At 41.2% G+C, this 21,969-nt stretch overlaps 1 protein-coding gene across 1 annotated transcript in view; it reads left to right on the top strand.

Moving 5' to 3' along the window:
• LOC133347704 (transmembrane protein 235-like) overlaps positions 1–21,884 on the top strand; it is a 38,260-nt gene extending 16,376 nt beyond the window's left edge. The window contains exons 2-5 of the mRNA XM_061560203.1: positions 6,259–6,339; positions 14,086–14,223; positions 16,323–16,546; positions 21,052–21,884. Of these exons, the coding sequence (XP_061416187.1) occupies positions 6,259–6,339; positions 14,086–14,223; positions 16,323–16,546; positions 21,052–21,078 (470 nt within the window). The 3' untranslated portion in view covers positions 21,079–21,884. The remainder of the gene's footprint in view (positions 1–6,258; positions 6,340–14,085; positions 14,224–16,322; positions 16,547–21,051) is intronic.
• The last annotated feature ends 85 nt before the right edge of the window (positions 21,885–21,969 follow it).

The following is a 21,969-nucleotide window of genomic DNA, read 5'->3' on the forward strand; positions in this document are numbered from 1 at the left end:
GTTAAGCTCGGTAAACTACTCTCATTAAATCTATAGGACCTTTTTTGCCAGTATCAAAATTAGCAATGGGGTTTGTCCTTTCTGGCAATACAACAGGTGTTAAAGATGTTCAAACGCTAAAGGCATTAAGTCTCATCAAAGAATGTTGTCTCTGGCGTAGGCCAATCAGTTACAAAGGCAATGCATATATTATCAGAGTATGTTTGTTGGCATGTTTTACCACAAGTGAAAGCGGCTAATGTAGACTTTATGCCTTGCAAATTGATAATCGATTTGGTGTTTGGACATCTTAACAACTGTTTTTATTGCCATAAAGGAAAACAACCTATTCTTACCCTGATTAAACTACACGAACCCCAATATCTAAATCCCCCCCCCCTTAAAAAAACATTATACTTGCGTAAAAAAAGTTTTTTTGAAAATGTTCCGGCAATATAATAATTTACATGTATTTGTAAGGCGCCTCCCAGCAATCTCTCAAGGCGCCTAGTATGAATAAATCTGTATTAGTGGTGTTTAGTGGGAAGTTAATGAATTCCGTCACTAGGGATGCATCGGTTGAGCGGTCCGCGGGCCAAAGACGTTTGAGAAACACCGCACTCGAAGGACCAATCCAGAATTCACACGGACGTAAGACATTTCTGGAATGTACCTTTTATAACTAGCGAGATAGGCTAGGTAGGATACATGTAACACTAAAGAGATGTGTTGTGTGTATGTATGTTGAACTGCTTACGGACCGTACGTAGCGACCATTCTGGCGAATTGCCCGAAGATGCTGGATGTAATTACCAGCGAAACGTCGTACTCAAAAATTGTAAATGTTGTGGATTCACTCTTCAACACACCGGTGGGCTAAAGTAGTGAACTATTTGTCTTTTGTCAACGTGACACTTTTTTACTGATTGGCCGTGTCGGGTGGTGGAGGGTTACGACACATTTATAAATAACGCGATCTAACCAAAAAACCTTTATTATGAATAATATTGGTCGCGAAAGCCTACGTGTTAAATGTACGTAGCGCACCGTGTTAATCGGAGGCGTGGTGTGTTTTAAACTGAGTATACAATAAAATATGGTATACACAATACAGATTCAGCCTTCAGGAATGACCATAAATCACACTGAATAAAACATGTGCAGAGCAAGAACATTTGTGCACCAAAGTGTAGAAATGGGGCATTTTGTCCTGGTGTGTGTTTTAATATTATATTATGCACTGAACAATGGCAGGCGTAGACTTACCCTTGCCTGACAGATTATTTCCACCTGTTTCTCTCCTCTCCAAATCGACACCAGTAGGAGGTAGACGGTGCTCACATAAAGCGAGAGTGTGGCAAAGGGACGAATAGAAAATCATTGAGCTGTTCTCTTTGGGAGCAACATTCATGGCTTCGAACCAGCAGGGGCAAGAATGGTCGGTAATGGCTGCCATCAATGTTATATCAATTCTACAAGTACAACACAAGAGGAAAGAGTCATTTTAAAGGCTAACTGCCATCCATTACCGCATGCCATAATTTGTTCTCCCTACTGCGATGGTTAGGATGAGCATTAGAAGATCGGTATTAGTTGTGTTGCAAAATATATATTTTTTTACTTGTAATTTATACTCCCGTAAATGTGTGTCACCCGTTTTAAGCAACTGCCTGTAATATTGAAACTCAATACGTCAAATGTGTATCCAGAGTATCAAGTACAACTAGATTTTAAAGGAAAAATACATCACTTTACAACTGTAGAAATTACAACTCAGTACAGTATATAGGTGTATTATTCACGTGAAATGGCACATTTCATCATTAAAGGTTAATTGCAATCAGATATTTTTTTTCATATTGTATCCACATTTCCGTGCTGTTGTTTCGTTCATTGTTATGCTTTCATTGGTTTACATTTACCATTCAACTTCCGATGGTACTTGTGTGTTTAGCTTTTGTATCTTATTTTTATACTGTGTTTAACAATTTCTGCTCTACAAATATATAACAAAAAACTGCCATTGATCTTCTTGGTTCTTTCGGTAAAGTCACGTAGAAGGGAAATAATAAAATAATAAAAATGAAACATTAAATAATTCTCACGACGTTTCGGCCACAACGCAAGCAGCCATCCTCAGGTGAAGACGAGGTCTGTCGGGGAGACAGCGTCTGAATGAAACACCAAAGCAGCCGTCCTCAGGTGAAGACCGGGTCTGTCGGGCAGACAGCGTCTGAATGAAACACCACCACAGCGTGGTGGTGTGACAGACCTGGTCTTCACCTGAGGACGGCTGCTTGCGTTGTGGCCGAAACGTCGTGAGAATTATTTTATTATGTTTTATTTTTATTATTTTATTATTTCCCTTCTACGTGACTTTACCGAAAGAACCAAGAAGATGAATCCCTGCAGTCACGAAAGCTTTAAATCGAAATTTTAACTGCCATTGAGTTTGTTTTAATGGTCAGGTGCGTTTTCTGGTATGCTTTGCACAATGAGAAGAATATGTGTATCAGCCAACTAGCTTTGACATTCAATTATTTGGTACAAAAGCACCAACAGCTACAAACTCATTATGCAATTAACGTCTTGACATTCCATTCTATTCTTGCGCTGGTAATATGTCTAGGAGCTCAATGTCAGTGTCGAGGTCTGCTCGTCACGAGAGGGCTTTAGGAGAGAGAGAGCGCATGTAGTTTCCCACGTCATCCGTGAAGCAGCGCAAACTACAGTGGTTTACTCTTGTGTCCCATCGTTTGGGTTGCATGCCCACAGACAGACTTTGGCTTGTTCTTAATTTTTCATTTGCGAATGAGATGTGGGAAGTGGCCTTTTGATGTGGTTCGTGGTTACGCCGGTATCTTAGCGGAATGTCAGTCAGAAAATGCGATTGGTCTCATATGAGGTGTCTTGACATGAATCACATTAATCACATTCTGTATTCGAGTACAATATCGTACCTAGAGGTAAATGTTTCACGAACAAAATGCCATCACTGTGTATAGAATATATGTGATGTCGTACAGAATAAGTATTGTGCTAGCAGCATTAGTCCTGATGAGTCGAGAAAGTGTTGGCTTTCGAACAGCCATTAAATGATAAAAGCAAGTTCCACTTCAAACCAATCATAAACAGATTACCATTTATCCACTTGATGCATCTGAAACTATTTTGTGTGGAGAGAACATAATTTTTCCCAATCAGTGTTGTTATCATTCATGCTCCTATTTCTTTCATTGTTTTTGCATCTTGCCCTCTAATTTACAAAAACATGAACAAAACAAGTTCACTAAACAATTGAATATAAGTCCATATACCGATGATAGTTAATAAAGGCAGACCGGAATCATAATATGTGAAAGCGGAATGTAGTATTTTTGTAAATATTAATAATGGCCGACAACATACAAATGAGAGAAGGTTTTTAATCAGGGTGTATTATTAGCGATGAAAATGTGGATCCGAAACACAGACATTGACAAATCAAGTTCAACATGAGCGAAGGGGTGTGCAAAAGAGCATGGAGAGGTGCATGCTTGGAATGACACCGAGAGACAGGAAGACGAACACATGGGGTTGTTGAGAAAAGTCATTGGGCTTGGGCAGGACGTGTCGCTACGAGAGACGATGGCCGTGGAGCAGCAGCCAACGGATGGATCAACGTCAAAGGATGTCTCCTGGGGATATAGTGCAATGGAGTCAGCTTGTGTGCAGCAGCTAGGAGTGTGAGAGATGGAGACGGCGATGCCTTCATCCAGCATTGGATAGATTATGTCTGATTATGATAATAGCCTTTCATTACAACGACATCCGTGTTGTTTAGTGTGAACGATTTAATTGCAGTGAGTCACGCTGTGTTGTCCACTCTGTTACATTTTGACCACTTGTGGAATGTCGAGTATGGGTAACCTATTGTAAATGTGGTTCAATGACCCATATTGAGTGTGTTAATTCTTGCAAATTAGTTGTAAATCCATTAATACTCCTTTCAGTTGAGTCACGGTTTGTGTGCATGTGCATTTGTCTTTGTGTAAACATTTCATGAGACTGGCTGGTTTTCAATGAAACAGTGATACCAGGCATGCAATGTGGCTCTGCGCCTAGGCTCGCTAAATGTCAGCTCTGAGAATTAAAATTATTGGTTTAATTTTCAGGTAATGAACATGACTCCTGGTGTCAGAGTAGGTGGAAAAGCACTGCCGTTTACTGCGGAGCTGATGCCACTTGATAGTATCTCAAAGGTAGGTAGCCCTGTGATATTCGCTTCACAGGATGCTGAACGCACGAGGGATAATATGGGGGAATAGATCAAATTAAAGTTGTACTCCATTTCAGATTTGGCTGCAGCTGTCAGAAGCGCGTGGTGGTAACGACGTGATGGAGCGATAAGATAATTGTGTTTCACAGTATGCCCTGCAACCACAATCCTCCGCTTGCCTCTTGCTAATTTTCCAAGCTGTCTAAATACTTTCATTTGATTATAGCTTCCAAACACGTTCATGGTATATACACCCACATGTGTATTATCATATGTTCCATTGCATGAATGTTTTGAATATACTACATTGTACTGAATTTCGTGCAGTACTGCATTTTCACTTGCAATTTGTTCTCATTCAGAATTAATCTTGTTATTGTAATTTTTCCACGGCTCTGTTTGTCTGCTTGAGTTTCCTATCAAGGTTGAGTTACCTCTTGAAGCTGTATTAAACTAAATTGTATAGTCATGATGGTTCATTGTGTTGCACAATTTCAAATGGCACACTGACAGTGGAAAGTGAGTGATTATGCATATAATGTTCTGTACTTCCATGCCAATGTGTGGAATTTTGGGGGGAACTGTTCTACTTTATGATGTATGATTGTATGTATTGAATACATTAAAATAATTAGGACATACAATATATATTAGGGAATCTTGGTTTTCTTAAATTTGAATACAACATTGAAATGGTCCAAAACACATGTATTACAATTGCAATTGTTATGTTGTTATACGGTGCTTTTGTATGTATTGACCTGATTAGGCTCGTGATATAAATCTGGCATTGCCACTAAGGTAATAAAAGACAAAGCCAAGCTTCAAATCAAGATTAAATCCAATCTACATAGACAATTGTGACTGAGTGACTGATGTACACTTCTAGCATTGCTCTGAAAGGGCTAGAACATGTAAGTGTGACGCAAATATAGTGGAGTCTATGCTTATAACTTGAACAATCTGAATAGCAAATGCTTTTTGGGGCAGAGTCAGTCTAAACTTCCATGTGGTTGTAACACTCACACATGTACAATCCCCATGATCAGTGAACCGAGTAATGAGCTTCTTTGTGGCATGCAAATGCTACAGAGACCGCCAAACTCCTGCTACCAATTTCTAGTAACAGATATGACATACATACCTTGCAAAGTATAATATTCTAAATATTACTGTCATTATTAAGTAACCTGATATATAAGCATGTGTCTGTTGCGGTTACGAAGATGTAAATACAAAGGTGATGCAAGTAGGTGAACGTGTGTTTAATCACTGACCCGTTTAAATATGTATACGACACGGCAGATAGGGCTTTATTCCAATAGAAAGGGTTGTGGTTGGAGGCTTTTGAATGTTCTATGCGAGATAATCCTCTGCATTGTATTTGCACGCACGTCCCGGGGACTTATAATTCTCGTAAATATAAATCCACACACAAGCCGCGTGCCTGCACCTTGGGTAATCCTTGAAGGGCATGCGATGCGTGTGATATGCTAGAGATCTAATCCACATTGGGTTTTTTCTTTTCAGTTAATGGACTGCACTTCCATAAAGAAAAAAGAGCCAACACACATAAGATCGAGAAATAACACGCAATTATATCCACGTCTGTCGCTTTCCAGGGGTTATCGCTCGTAAAAAAAATTGTAGAGGTACACATGATATTTGAGCAACATTCATTCGACTCTTTGCCAACAGATAGACCTTTGTTGGGCACAAATCCCAAGCTCATTCTCTTCCACACAGTCGTGATAACAGTGGGCTAAGATGTACTTCATGTGAACCCCGACAATGTCAATTATGATTACCAGCTCCGGAACAGCAAATGAGAAGTGCTTGGGCCACAAGTGTGACCTGACTAATGCTCGACATGGGGACGAACTTGCCACGGGGCGCGTGTGCCTCCCTCTCGGGCTCGCGAGGATTGCGGCGTGCCCGCTCACTCACTTGCTCGCTTGGCAATGTGGCGAATGAAGAAGAGGCCATTTGCAAGCGATCGAAATGTCACCCTTCTCTCTCAGTCCACAGGGGTTGCCAGTCGCTCGTCAATCCATTTAGCAAGGAGGTGGAATTGTACTCGGACTTCCAGCGGCAGATCCCAGGTACAGTTCTGTGTGTGTATTCATGTTGTCAATATTAATGCTTAAGGCATTCTGTTTGCATATTGGCCCCAATACAGCAATCTAAGACACAGTGATATCAATTGAGATTGAAGATAATTCACTCACAATCTTCATGCATTGTAAAACTGTCGCTGTATTTCATGTACAGTGTATGTTTTTATTGATAGAAAGCTCTTTTATGTTCTGGTCTTTCATTTATTTCCTCCGATCATCATACCCAACTCCAGGGTCGATAAAATATTTGACACCATTATAGAGACGAAGACAGTGATTGTCCTCTATTCTCCATTCCTTTCTGCTAACGCAATGTGGAATTTCCAACTCAGGGCCGTAAGCTGGGGATGAGTACCGCCTTGCTTCTCATTTGAGCAGGAAATCACTTTGACTTATTAAAACCTGTTTGTTGTACGTGCACATTGAATACCTGGCCCATATACCTGAGTGAACAGAGGATGCTGCAGCTATGAGTCGCGGTGGCAAGATGTTATCTACCTCGCCTAGTATGCAAGAGGTCGTAGGTTCTATCCCGACCCTGATGATGCCTGTATATTTGAAGTATGCGTGTTCTCCCCAAGGTCGCGTGGATTTTTCTCCGGGTCCTCCGGATTTTCCCCTCTACATTAAAAAAATGCGTTTGTAGGTATGTGTGTAGAACTTCCTTCGCACCGTACATAGCCATCCGTGGTACGGTGCATGCGTGAGTGCACTGATACACGTGGCCACTCAGCTGAGAACGACAATGGCACCTGTCTAAGAGATAAAACCCCACGCCTAATTGGGCAGTCGGTGAAGCTCCAATTATTGTTTACCCCTCGTATCCGATGGTCACCAGAGGTGAAAGGTAAAGGTGCAGCCCTGCATTTGCTTGCTCACGGTCCTGTTGGTGGAAGGGCCTCCACTTAAAAGTAGACCTAGAGGCTATCGATGTTTATTCTGCCATGATGTTAAGACGTCTCGGTAAAGGTTTGAGTAACCAGATTTTACCCCACCACGCTCAACCCGCTAATCGGCTAACTGTGATGTACTCATTTGTCGCTCGCTGAACAGGTAGGGATTTAGGAAACCTACCCATTGCTTCAATCGCTGTCCCGGGAGATCAAATCGAACCGGCGACCTCTGGATTAGTGGACAGCCATGATAGCACGAATGGTGCCAAAATAATCCACTCCAGCTTCGGGCCCACATGCTCCATCCGTACCCCATGCGTGGACTTGAATATCACTTTGGCATCTGTAGTGCATTAAACAGACATTTAACGCAACGTTGTAGTTGCGTTTTTCTTCAATTGTGACAGTGATTATCCGAAATAATACCCACAGGAACAACGCTGCAATTTAATTGGAAATAAACTACGAGACATCGGATAGTGAGCCATACGGGCAAAGGAATAGACTGTCCACATATTCAGAAGTGTTTGTAAAAATGTCTAACCTCAACAGCTAAACATACCCAGCAGTAGTAATAGTCTACAATTATGCTGGATGCAGTGCATGTGCTACGTAAGCGGTCTATAGATACATTAAGTTACAAGAAAATAAGGATTCCTCTTATCTGTGAGCGTATTATCCACGTCTCCTATTGTCGGATATATTTTATTCTTGGATAAAGAGTTCATAAGCAAATTCCTTCTGTCATTTGTGATTCTCTATTATTATTTTAGTTATTATTATTATTTTCTTCTTCTTCTCAGGGATAGATAGATTACATTCGTTGATAACATCGCGGGTGATAATAATAGGGTCCTCAGTGTTCATCACTCACATCCCCCACGGGTCGTAGAGACCTGCCCTGGAAATACAATGAATTGTCACGATTCAGCGCCACGTATTTTTTTGTCAACAATTCACTCTTTGTGTGTCATTTGTATAATCTTATTTATGCATTGTATTTTCCGTCTCGTTTCTACAAATAGTTGTTCTTGCCACGTGAGCCTAAATGTCACGGTAGCATTTGTTTGCATTCATTGAATAATTTATATTCTTGTACTCCAATGATGATTATCACGTGTGGAGAAATATCAACATTTTGCAGTATGATGTTAAGCATTATCATGTAGTAGAATTTCAGGGATTAAAAAATTAATACCGCAATTCCATAGATTATGAAAAAAATATCAATAATGAATAGTCTGTGAATTGATGCATTGTAGCATCCATTTGAGTAACTAGCCCAACAATTGGTGATCCGTGCCACTATTGGTGGAAGGGTCCAAGAGGGAGCTCTAGAGAGCCACTCAATAGGGTAACAGTATTCTGGAATAACTAAGAATCAGGATTGACCTTTGCTGGCAATAAGACAGGTCTTAAGATGCTCATCATTTTGATACTGGCAAAAAAGGTCCCATAGATATAACTGCTCAGTATTTTGGAATACGCTTCCATGCTGGCTAGATGGCTTGTACAAAATGTGTACATATTGTACAAAAAGATGATACATTTTGCATCTATGAATTACATGTAAAACCCTTCTCCGAATCAAACTACGACAGGATGTTTCTAATTGATCTTTAAATGAGGCCTCATCTGGCACGTATTGTGCACAGAGAGTGATTGGCGTTATTTCACCCCACAGCTGTCAGATTATTCATGAGGTACATGTAGTCTCAGTCTAAAGACAGACAAATCCTAGTAAAAAAAGTCAATGGTCACCGCTACTTTTAGGATTTAATTCATGGCGCATTGGCCCTTCATACAAAGAAGGGAAGTCTTAAATTATACGGTCATTATGCAGTCATTATGACCGTGCTGGGATTTCCAATTGATTGTGCAGAAGCGCTGTTCCATACAAAAGGAAGTAGCATGCCTTGTGTCTTAAGCGAATCATTATAGCGTGATGGTCTCTATGTCAAGGAGCACCCACCATGCACTTTGCTATTTGTATATTATAATGGTCACATCTATAAATATGATGTAAAAGAGTCATTAGTAAATTGATATATTAATGGTATCAGTCATGTTGAGTTAAATAAGTAACTACAGTTACGATGGAGCTAATTACAGCTAATCAAATGAATATGTTGTATAATAATAATATGAAAAAATTTCTCAAACAAAAAAGAGAAAACTAACACAGGGCAATGCAAAGTGCATTTACAATGCTGAGCGAACATTTGCCATGTTCTTGTACTACAGGGCGACTGTGTGTGAAATTATTTTTCTTGTTATTTTTAATATGTCCTGCCATTTAACAATTACATAGTGGTGTCGCTTTATCACAAATGTAATGCAGCACGGAATTAATGACAAAATGTTGCGCGAAAAGATTATTATTCTAGTCCAAACAAATTCAAGACCCAAAGTTCAGTTCATGTATTATTTCACTAAACGACATTTTTCGTCATTGTATTTTGCTGTAATTAGCTTCTATGAAGTGCTCAGTGATATTATTGTTACCCTTTAGTTACACTGAAACACGGTGCACGATGAGGACACAAAATATCACATTTCACAAATTTGCTGAGAAATGTTCGAACATGTATAAAAGGTGCAGTCCTTTCCATTAATTTATTGCCCTTGAGAAACACCTATAGAATTTTTTTTATTGAATATATTACTTTCTTTTGCGACTTCAATCCACTTACAAATATGGCCATGACAGCTGTTTTCAACAGAAAAATAAAGGTGCTGTTCAGGTTGCTCAGAGGCCAGAGGTCACGTGTCACGAGATTATAGTCTCAGCCTGGTTCCCGATGACTGCACAAAACCACCTTCAAATCAAACTTGGTTTTGCATTTTCTTAGATAGAATTCCAGCTTTATGAATTTGTTTGAAGAACACACATGGGAAAGCTCCCTCTTATGTAAATGATAAATATATAGTACCACTTAAACAAATATATGTTTTTGTATGGGTAGCCAATGACATTTACGATCTCAAAAGGTTTCCATTTAGAAAAAGCATTTGTGACTCATAGGCGATGATGGTCGCTTTGGGTTGCATTCCAAATGTCTTGTCAGCAATCACTGTAAATGTCGCAATTTCACTTGCTTTGTTGGGTGTGCGCATACGTTGTGCTCAAGCCCCCTGTCATTCTTCTCAGACCAATACTATTTACATTCTCCTTCACCTCAGCCCATTCACATCACTTGCTGCACGTCTATACATCATACAAACTATGTATGTGACACGTAACATGAACAACATTGTCAGCCGACATTTATACATTTATTTATGTTTATTTTGTGTATTTGCATATTTCTTTTGCAGATGAACGTCAGAATGTTTTCGAACTGAATCCTACACAGGAAGTGTGTCTGTTTTAAGTGTATGTTGCTGTGGAACTTTAATAAAAATGTGAAATTGCATTGATCTCATTTGTTGAGATATATGCTCTCATACACTCGAGCAGCCACAATTATCTGAGCTGAATAACAATGAAAATGCCCGTGAAACCAAAGTACCTGACTGCCCAATAGTTTTTGCAAAATAAAAAATGCAAGACATCGTTGCATGATGCAAGATAATCCTTCTAATTGAGTTGCAGTCATATCCTGACGATTTTCTGTTTACAGCGGACTGAGCCAATATTCTATTACTAATGCGTATTGCTTTTCTTGAAAATAATCTCAATTGCAGGCAAGGTTATTTTGTGTATTTCAAATATTTCATTTAATTTGCAATCGCTAGGACAAGATAAATACAAATTTTGCAATGGAGAGCTGGGATACAAATAGATTAACGTAAATGTAACGTACAAAACAAAATTCATAACTAAAAATAAAAGTGATTCACTTCTTAAAACAAGCATATATATTAATTTAAGACCTACAAGTATTCATTTTGCTAAGGTTAGAAAGTGACTAATTCACCGAATTCTCGATCTGTGTTTTTGCGTGTGTAGAAAGCTTTTTAAGTCTAATTCAGTTACAGCCCTAATGCCTCATGGAATAAGGGTTATCGTGACCTGATTCAAAAGATGGCATCTCTTATTTGATTTTATAAAACAATAAGACATAGAGACAAAAACACGGTGAAGGCTTGCTGACATGACATGCTCTATTTTTTACGTATATATTATTTTTCGCCAATTCTATCCCAATTATGTGACTGGCATCATGTAATGAGACGAAGTACCCATTGACATCACTCGCAGAGCAGCCCAACCCTTCGTAATGCGGAATGGCCCACCTCCAGTTACTCTTCTGATGACTTCTGGTCCACACAGAGGACAAGGCAGCACTTCTGACTCCCTCTCAGAGCTGTAATTGAGGAAAATTATTTGTGCGCTGAACCAAATTTGTGTGTTATTTTTTGCAAAGCCCTCATTGACCAGGCAGAGGCCATACACTCACGGGGGAAGCTTAGGCAGAAAAATACAAGTGAAGCACAAGGTGCATGTGTGCGATAGTGACACAAATGACAGATGTTCAATTATGAGTGTTACAGTTTATCTGCATTTTCACATCAGGAGTATTGGGTCATATGTTACATGTTTTTTTTTATTCATGCTGTGGAGTAAGGCCCTAATATCCCAGCAGGGGCTACCATGATGTATAAGGCGGACAATTATGGCAGCTTCCCTCAAGCTTGGCAGTATTTAAGAACACGAAAGGTAGATTTAGCAGTCCAACAGCCTAACGTATGATCCAGCAATCACTGATTCACTGCAGTCACTCACCGGAGGTCAGTCGCCTCTTCCAGAGCTTCCACCGTGGATTATCTTCCCAAGAACATCACTCCTTAATTCCTCCACCCAGAATCGCTATCAGAATTTGTATTTATACTGGAGGAATCCGATGAGCTATATAGCTTTTTTCACAGATGTTCAGTAGGGGCATGTCAAATTGAGGACGAATGTGTTATACTTTAATGTCTTCTGTTTGTTGGCCACTTGTCGCTATGGACTTTTGGGCCTGTGCTCGGCAACCGTGATTTTAAGAAGTAGAGCCGCAATTCCTTGGTGGAGGAAACTTTCTACAACTATTTTGAGCAATATCACTCGTACGTAATGAATAGATAAGACTATAAAACGAATATATAACCCCAATACAGGATCCTAATAGAGTCTAGAATGGCCATGCATGATGTGCAATGACGCCGAAGTGCAGTATTGCCCTTCATCACCATTATAATTGTTGTCATCATCATGCATCTTTATTTACTGGTCCTACATGCCGTTACTAGCCAATGTTATCCATCTGACAGGCAGCGATGATGAAATCCATTGATCTACAATGCAATTAACATAATGTGTGCTCGTTGCCGATAATAATGGCAGTACATCATTATCACCCCCATGGATACATCATTATCACCCCATACCACATGAAAAATAATTGTTCGTAAAAAAATGTTCAGGTTAGTGTCAGAAGGATTCAGATGTGCAGTTGTGTGTGTAATCATGTAGATACTTTCTTATGGCTTGTTCCTTATCAAAATATGTCTGTTGGCTCAAGAGAAAATTATTTGCTCATGCCACTGCTGGCAGAAGTGCCTTCGCTCGAGGGAGCTCGAGCATATATGTTGTCCTATTCTTCTATGCTGATCAGACGTCTTGGAAGAGGTGGCAATATGCATTTATACTGCTGGGTGGATAGAGGCACATGGGACACTGATCGTAGCCTGCACACATAATAAATAGTTAACCTCCTATAACACAATGTTCTGAATGCTCCTCTGAAGCCAAATTTCTCTTGAGGTTTATTCGTTGTAGAATTTATATATTTTTTGTCAGATAGGGCGGAAGTAGAGTGGTCAACGTGCTGCGCTATGAATCAGGTGACCCGAGTTTGATTCCTGGCTATGGCTAACATCAGTGGCAAGTGATATGGGAGCCAGTCCTGCTCTCTCCCCTCCCCGGCCCCTTCACCAACCGGCACTGACCTGCAAAGTGAAGTATGGTAAAAAAAACATAACCGATATGGCATGGGGAGGCATTTGTCCATTGATGAATTGAGAATTGCTAGAATGTATTTCTATTGTTTCATATTTTTTGTCAAATCATGTGAAATATATTGGTCAAGTTCAGGTTTGAAGAATGCTGATATGCTTTCAATTGTGACACAATATGACAGGAATCGCCTTTAAAATTACACACAACATAGGTTACAAATCCTATTTGAGAATGATCTACGTAAGTAATTTTCATTAATATTGATAATCAAAGCATCTATATAGCTGATTTAAAATTCCATTTAGTATATCCACATACAAATAATTACATTGTTTTTCCTGAAATGTTATTCAAATGAATTAACTCAAACATAATTATCCATTGATATTAGCAATCTGTTGTGAGCATGGTTTTAAAATATAACTTGATTATAACAATGAATACATTTTCAACAATATTAAACATTAAAACAGCACGCTCCTATGCATAGGTATTCAAGACGCATGAGTGAATTAGATTAGTAAAATCACGAGAGTGAAGAGGGCTTTTATCTGTTTTAAAAGGACGCTATTTCTTTAACCATATAATCATCATCATCATCCTTGCGGGTTCACTGAATTTGGAATTATGTCCGAGATTTAACACACTTTGTGTTGTTGCTACTAATCTATAATAGCATCTGAGACGCCAACATGCATTCCCCCTTGTGAACAACAGTTTTACGAAATTAATCGTGTTCATGAAAAGATACTCATTAACAGGAAAAAAATTGCTGAAATGTACAAGAATGAACTTAATTGATCGGTTTAATACACGGTTGTAATGGTATACTTAGATGGTTTACAGCCAATCGCGGCTGTTGTTCATTGCTGTGGCCATGTCTGAACTGCGCAGTGCTGGAGAAGGTGGTGGTGATTGTGCTGCCAGTCAGCCTGGTCCTCATGGTGTTTGGAGGAATTTTCGTTCTCATCAGCGCCCTCATCAATCACTACTACATGATCTGCTTTGCTGGGATTTACTTTATCTTCGGAGGTAAACGCCATGACGGAACACACCTTCGGGAGTTCATTCCCTCCACCTGCATTGTGCCACCCACACATTGAACAAACACTATAGTACAGCTCCTTCTGTCAGATGTCTCAGAAGCCCTGCAGCAGGATGGGTCCATCACCTTGCACACACAGGTTGTAGTCGTCACGAAGCCCGTGGAACCACGTGAAGGCTGGCAGAGCGTCATGCAGTAAAATACATCTATGCTCCCCAGTATGTGTTCCACGCCAGGGCTGGATTAAGTTTATTGTGAGCCTGGTGCCGTCATAGCTTTGGAGCACCTCGTTGTATATGTGTAGTGAGTTCAACTGAGTCGCAGACGTATACTTGGAGGCAACACATTTATTTAGCTCCAACACACGAGGTAACTCCCCTTAACAGAATAACAACCTATGGTGGTGACCACCAGGCTAGCTACACTAGTTACCACGTGACTGGTGTAGTTAACCAGGTGGTGACCACCAGGCTAACTACACTAATTACAACGTAACTAGTGTAGTTAGCCTGGTGGTGGACCACCAGGCTTACTACACTAATTACAGCGTAACGAGCTATGGCGGACAGGGACCACAGCTCGGGTCCAGGTCCATGTGTTGGAGACTCGGAGAACGTAGAACGTAGACGAAGGTTTCTTCAGATTTAACAACAACGCCGGTCCGTCTCGGGACCCGGCTTATATTCTCTTGCGGCGTGGCCGGCTCCGCCCTTGGCCACGACCACCTTCCAGAATCCTCGAGCAGGATCTCGACCCCGACCACGTGACCACCCCTAGCCCCCACTTGGGGCCCCTTTGTAGACTTAACTGGTCACGTGTCCTCTCGGGTCAACCAGAGTGCCATGGCCTCTAGTAACCTCATTCCTACGGCCGGCACTCCCACACCCTGTCCTGTAGGGTTGGCACTGCACCCCAAGCGTGGTGCCATCTAGCGCTATCCATCAGTGCTCACCGGGCCCCTCTAGGGCCGGCACTACACAGTGACATCGCACGATGTCACTACATATGGATTTAATTCCTTCCTCTACCGTATTACCACCACCCATGTGTTCCAAGACAAGCACTCCATTGTTATTCACCACGGTTATTTCAAGTTTGGTGTTCAAATTGTGATATATACACATTTAACATCTGCATAACAGTGTCAACCCACTTTTAACATTTTCAGCACGCAATTGATAATAACGCACAGAGTTGATGCTATGGCTTTAATCAAGCGCTACAGTATTGTGTTGTATAAGGTACAATGTATAGGTGTGTGTGTATATTTGGGGAGGGGAGCTCACAATCAGAGCCCCTGGGCTACAGCATTAATCCCAACGAATGTCAATGCAATTTGTATTGCATATAAAAGCAACCACGTGTCAAGTTGCACGTTTCCTAAGACACGATGAATGTCATTCTATATTCTACTAAAGCCAGAGCTTGTATGCAGAAGATGATTGTTAATGAGCCCCCCCCCCCCTCCCTGATCCTATCACATTCAACGTAATTTTTTCAACCGCGTCTTTACATTACAAAGGCAGACGACAGCGAGCTCCACAAGATCACCCCCGTTTAATGTTGCACTTTCTAAGCTCGTCTCGAACCAAACTGCTAAACACACCATTTACCCTTTCATGGAATAACGGCATATTGTACGGATGCTGCACTCAGATGTGCGCGCGGGCGGTTAATCGATCACGGTGGACATTTGATGGTTGGATAGATTGTTGCGACCAGTGCCGGATTATCCTAGTAGAAAAAGTAGCGACATATGCTACGGGCCCCGCACGTTCAAGGGCCCCGTGATAAACGCTTTCAAGCTATCAATTCCGGTTCAGTGATTCTGCACTTGCTCTATTACTATAGTACTATACCGCCTTCAACTTTTATGAACGACTGGGTGTTTAATGTTAGCGATTTGCCGTATTATCTGGCCATACAGCAATAAAAAAAAAGAATACAATTACTTCACTATGCAAGTAAACAAACTTTGTGTTTTAATATTTACGTGATTTTTTTTGGTGTTTAATTTAGGGCCCCTTTATAACGTACGCTACGGGCCCCCCGCGCAAGCTTCATCCACGCTGTGTGTCACCCGCAGCCTCCGTCACGCTGGTGGGAGTGAGCGTTTACTGCGCCTACTCGCAGCTCGTCGCTCACACAGCGCAGCTCATCAGCCCCGAGGTGCTGCACGGCATCACCATCGCATTCGGATGGTCCTTCCACCTGGCGTGGCTCTCTTGCGCACTCGAGGCCCTCGCTGGGAGCCTCTTCCTGCTCTCCACCTGTGCAACACCCGGAGGCCAAGACGCGCCTCGCCGTCCGGTGATCTTCTTTCACAAATAACACAAATAAATACTAAGACAAAGACCCCCCCCCCTCCCCAAGTGTAGGCTAAACAAGATTGTTGGGGCAAGTGCCGTTAGCGAGTATCTATGAAGGCTGGCACGGTACACGCCCGACCGTCTTTGTCTCCTCCCAGAGGCGATGTTGACACAACACCGTACCAGATACTCTATTGAGGCTGAGTCGACCTAGGGGAGGCCCAGGACCGGTTCAGATAATCGTCACTGGTGTTGGCCGTGAGCGGGAATCGAACTCGGGTCGCAGCATGTTTACTTCTCTCCACTAATACATATAACTCGCAACACAAACAAGCGTTCGTTGATTAATTGTTTTGGTGCCACCTTTCAGTGGTACTTCTATACATTTTTTATTATATATATTTTTGCCCTTTTCTGGTAGTGCTATATATTTTTTTTCCTTCGTAGGGTAGGGTTGTTGATAAATGTGTGGAGATGACCAGATAAATGTGTGGAGATGACCTCATTTACTTGATACAGCAAGCGTGCTGTGACGGTTCCACCTGAAGACGGAAGCTTATGTTGCCTCCGAAACGTCGTGATTTTTATTTTATTTTTATTTTACTTTTATTAATTAAAATGTTTTACTTACGTGACTTTACCGAAAAAAACCCAAGAATATGACTAGGTAGTTGACTATGTGCTTCAGTGTTTTACACATTCTCACATTGTTCATAGGATTTCCACCTCCGAGGTACAAACAACGGGCGATATGATGGGAAGAACATCTCACAATACCGACAGAAGGGAGAACGTGTTAAGGCTACATGTCTTGAGCGGTGTATTATTATTATGATGCAAATGACAGACTGGGGCCTCTTTAATGGTCTGAGAAGACAAATCAATAAAAAGCTTTATTTTACCAGCCAGACTTACTATATGCCACAACACAAAGATAACGTTTTAAAGCAGCGGTAAAATATATGTTGTTTTTATTCAGCGGAGACGCATGAAACTGAACACGTGGCGCGCTCGGCTGTTCATTGCACCGCTCCGAACCGGCTTGAATTTGCGTTCCGAGGCAAAGCTGTGCAACAACGCCAGCACTGTGGCCCTAGCGAGACACAGGTGGACGTGAGCCACGCGTAATAGCTTGCCGTAGTCGTAGAAGTGTACTCGCTCCTCTTTGCAGTGACCTCGAAGCGAACACGAGCAGAGCGACGTCTGCCTTGAACTCCGCTCTGTCCGCATCCTGTGTCCATACAAAGCAGTGAATCGAAAACATTCCTCCACGACTACCCGCTATTTTGTCGGCATGCGTCACGCATTCCGTGTGACACACGCGTGCATGTTTTCTCACGTTTGTTTAATCTAATGACCCGTTTCCCCCCCAGCCCCTTTACTAATGGGTGCTGTTTGAATGCCACGGCTAATTTATGTAGCACACATGACCTTTTTGGCAAAATGCTTGCTTAAATTGCAATTGTGTGTGGGGGGATCGGCCAGTTGCTTTCGTAATTAGCGACGAGGTGCCTAGTGTTAGCCGAGGGCATGTTTTAATAGCCTGCCGATCTTACGTGCGCATACAGAGGGGATCTGTGCTTTTACAGGTCCACAGAGCTTAAATGTGATTTACTACCATCACCATAATAGAAAAGATACATTTAACGTGTGGAACTGTATTTGCATAAACATGCATATCCACTTGTATATGCACCAGGGTTAATGCACGTGCACAGTAGATGAACATGTGCTCATTTGGGTTGGGTGGTGCAGTGTTTTTCGTGCTGCACTTTTAACCTGGTGACCCGAGTTCGATAACCCTGCTTGAGCTAACGTCAGTAATTAAAAAAAACACCCCCCCCCCACACTGGTCTACTAGGCCTCACTTGATAGAGTAAATCTGGCTGTGACGGTCCCACCTGATGACGGAGACTTGTGTTGCCTCCGAAACGTCGTGATTTATAATTTTATTTTTATTATTACTTTTATTAATTTTAATTTTATTATTTTTTACCTACGTGACTTTACCGAAAAAACCTAAGAGTATTGTCAATTCGCTTTGAATGCCCTTGCCTTCGTCTTCAAAACATTCCTAGGAATACGAAATATATACAAACCATATAAGTATGGCGTCGGACGTTTCTTTAATCTCCGTTTTATTTGGAAACCAGCTAATGGAGCTCATTAATGAGGCTTTTTCCGAGCTGATAAAGCAGCGAAGCATGACACCCGACTGGTTACCTAGCAAAATAAGACAGCAAAAGCGTAAAGCAGATGAATTGATGCACTGTATACAGTCATTCGGTTTATATACAAATTGTTGGTAAACTATAAATATTTTTTTATTTTACCAGGTAAGGCTCACTGAGCTATATATATTTTTTTCAGAAGCGACCTGGCCACATATGATAGCTCAACGAAGTGGCTTAATATGCGGAACTATATAGCAGTCAAATACTATAAACACATGTTTCTAAATGTGGATGGAAAAACTGAAGGACCGGGATAAAAATTCACGCGACCACGGGGAAAACATGCAAACTCCAAATATACAGCAGGCGTCAGGGTCGGGATTGAACCGACGACCACCTGTATACCAGGTGATGTAGTTAACATCTCACCACCATGATATACGTTATGTTGTACTTTACCATGGGATGGATAGAGGCCTTCAAAGTGGACTGCCAAGTGTGAAGACAACTACCAGTTAACAGAAGTGTTGAGTGAAGAACATCTTTGCCGGAATTGCTTTTTTGAGAGCAATTTCACTCCGTTTCTGAATATAATAGTCAGTGAGCAGATTTAAAATGATTAAATGGCACCTTTCACGCATGAGTGTTTATTTATTTTTCAGCTCAGCAGTTGGTAAATGTAATGAGGCATGATTTGTTTTAATATAATTGAAGCATGGTATCTTGGAAATTCTGAGGCAGCCAAGGCTTGCAAGTGTGAAGTTGTGGAAAGCATATCACATGAAATGTTTTCTTGTGGGAGTGCAAATGGCAATTCAACAGCACGGTTTGCACTATTTTGGATATAAAAAAAATCAGCGTGATTCTTAAAAAATACCCATCATTTTTACTCACCCCTGCCACAGGAACGTGGAATCTCCACCGCTGACTATGAACAGAGGAGCACCACCTCAATGCTCAGTTTAGCAGCACATCACTCTGATTTGACATTTTACCAGCATGTTCTCTTTCATGCTTCATGGATTTGGCATTCATCTAATATTTCAACATGAATCCATCCCTGAAAATGCAAATTTTAGTGATGTTTTTCGAAACGGGTTGTACACATTTTAACATAGACACCATCTTCTCATGTGCATAATCCGTTTGTGTATAATTTCACATACAATGTTCAGCTATTGTATGCTGTACTTTGCAGGTACTTTATGAAACTGCTGACTTGCTCCGATGACAAATATGTATGTCTCGTTACTGGGTTAGAATGAGAATGTAAGTTTGCACAAGCCCTTTGCTTAAAACTTATTTGCATATTTATGTCATTGCTTTAGGGGCAGTCCATAAATGACGTCACGCGATTTTTGACGATTTTTGACCCCCCCCCTCGTCACAAAAAGTCAGACCTCCCCTCAATTATGACGTCACAAAGCTCTGCCCCCCCCCCCCCCAAAAAACCATATTTCCATTTTGCAAATAAAACATGCTTCAAATCGCTTTAAACTATTGTCTTTGTAGTGCGTATTTAATGTGGCGCTGCACTCTGATGTTGTAGGAGTGTTGTTATAACAATTCTATATTTATTTAAAGTTGCGCATTTTGATGTGACGTCACATTTCTCAAACCCCCCCCCCCCTCGTCACAAATGTCTGACCCTCCCCCCTAGGTGCGTGACGTCATTTATGGACGGCCCCCGAGATAAATACCATTCATTGTCAGCACCTCGACTGTTGCTTTAATTGCCCAAGTGCTACAAATTATTTTAACAATTAACAGCATCACCTACTTTGCGTTTACATATCCAGATCTAATAGAATAAAAATAGCATACATATTTTTTCACGACCAGATTTCACATTCCGTGTGGGCACTCACCTCTTCCAAAAGACGTCGGGGTACCACGGTGGCGAGATGTGAACTACCTTGCGTGGGAGACAGGTCCTAGGTTCGATACCGACGTCTGGAGATTTGAGTTTGCATTTCTCTTCGCGTGGTCACGTGGATTTTTCTCCGGGCCCTCCGGTTTTCCCTCCACATTTAGAAACATGCAATTAAGAGTATTTGGCTGCTATAAATTTCCACATAAGCCACTTCAATGAGCTATCATTTGTGGCCATGTCGCTTCTGAAAAAGAGATATATATCTCAGTGGGTCTTATCTGGTAAAATAAAAAAACTTATCATAAAATCAGTGTGAATGAAGACAAAATATCCTGTGAGGATCTCCTGCGCTCACTCGAGTGGAGGCCATTTCACCAGTAGAGGCATGAGCAATTACAGGGCTTGCAACATAACTGTTTAGATATTTTACAATGATAATGAATCATGTGGGCAGAGCAGGTGGAGATGCGGTGCTGCACTGCATGACCGTGCAGCTGTGGAGGCAGAGGGAGGCAGCGAGAGAAGACCATAATGAAGAAAAGGGACCCTGCGCTCATCCACTCGGCAGCCTCCACTGGCAACCCCAATCAGGCGGTCATGAGAGCTGCATGTAAGGCACTGCTATCATTCACGCTTAATTTACGCCGAATGGTCTGAATGGCACCAAAATGCATGGGTGCTTGCGATACCACCAGCCAATGCTTGCCAAAATGTTCTGAATCCAAGAAAAGCAGACATTACATTGTCTTTTTGCACATAAAAGCAAGTTGGAAAAATAACAATCGCATGTCACTGTATAAACGGATGTGTATACAGTATTAATACAGCCAATGCAAGTGACAGTACTGACGTGCATCCTTTTTTGGCCAAAACTATTCTCATCAGATGAGTACTTGGTGATTGTTCATACATAGCAAGTTAAATCTGCTTCGATTGAAACATTAAGCCATGTTTTTTCGCAGGTTAAACTGCAGTTTTGTGTCATGTTATATGCATTCTTCTGATATGGTTAATACTCTTTCAAAGCATTATAAAATGTGTATTTTATAAAAATGTATATTTCAACAAAGAAGCTCAAATGTGGCATGTTTTCCAAAAAGTTGATTTCCAATGTATGCATACAAATAGTTTTCGATTTTGTTATCCCGAAGGTACAAACAGCCCACTTCTTGGAAACGCCTGCTGTCATTGACAGAAAATTACTGTTTTGCGAATCTTGTCGCCATTAGAGACGTATGCACTCTACTTATCACAACACTCTAGGACGACGATTAGCATTTAATTGTGTTCTGTTTAGGCAGATTTTCACTGGCAACAATTAAAGGGGTACTGCACCACCTTTAAAACACGAGCCTAGGCAAGTTAAAAAACCAGCTA

The sequence above is a fragment of the Lethenteron reissneri genome, chromosome 26 (assembly GCF_015708825.2).
Source record: "Lethenteron reissneri isolate LAM-NWPU_2019-01 chromosome 26, ASM1570882v1, whole genome shotgun sequence".
Classification (NCBI taxonomy): domain Eukaryota; kingdom Metazoa; phylum Chordata; class Hyperoartia; order Petromyzontiformes; family Petromyzontidae; genus Lethenteron; species Lethenteron reissneri.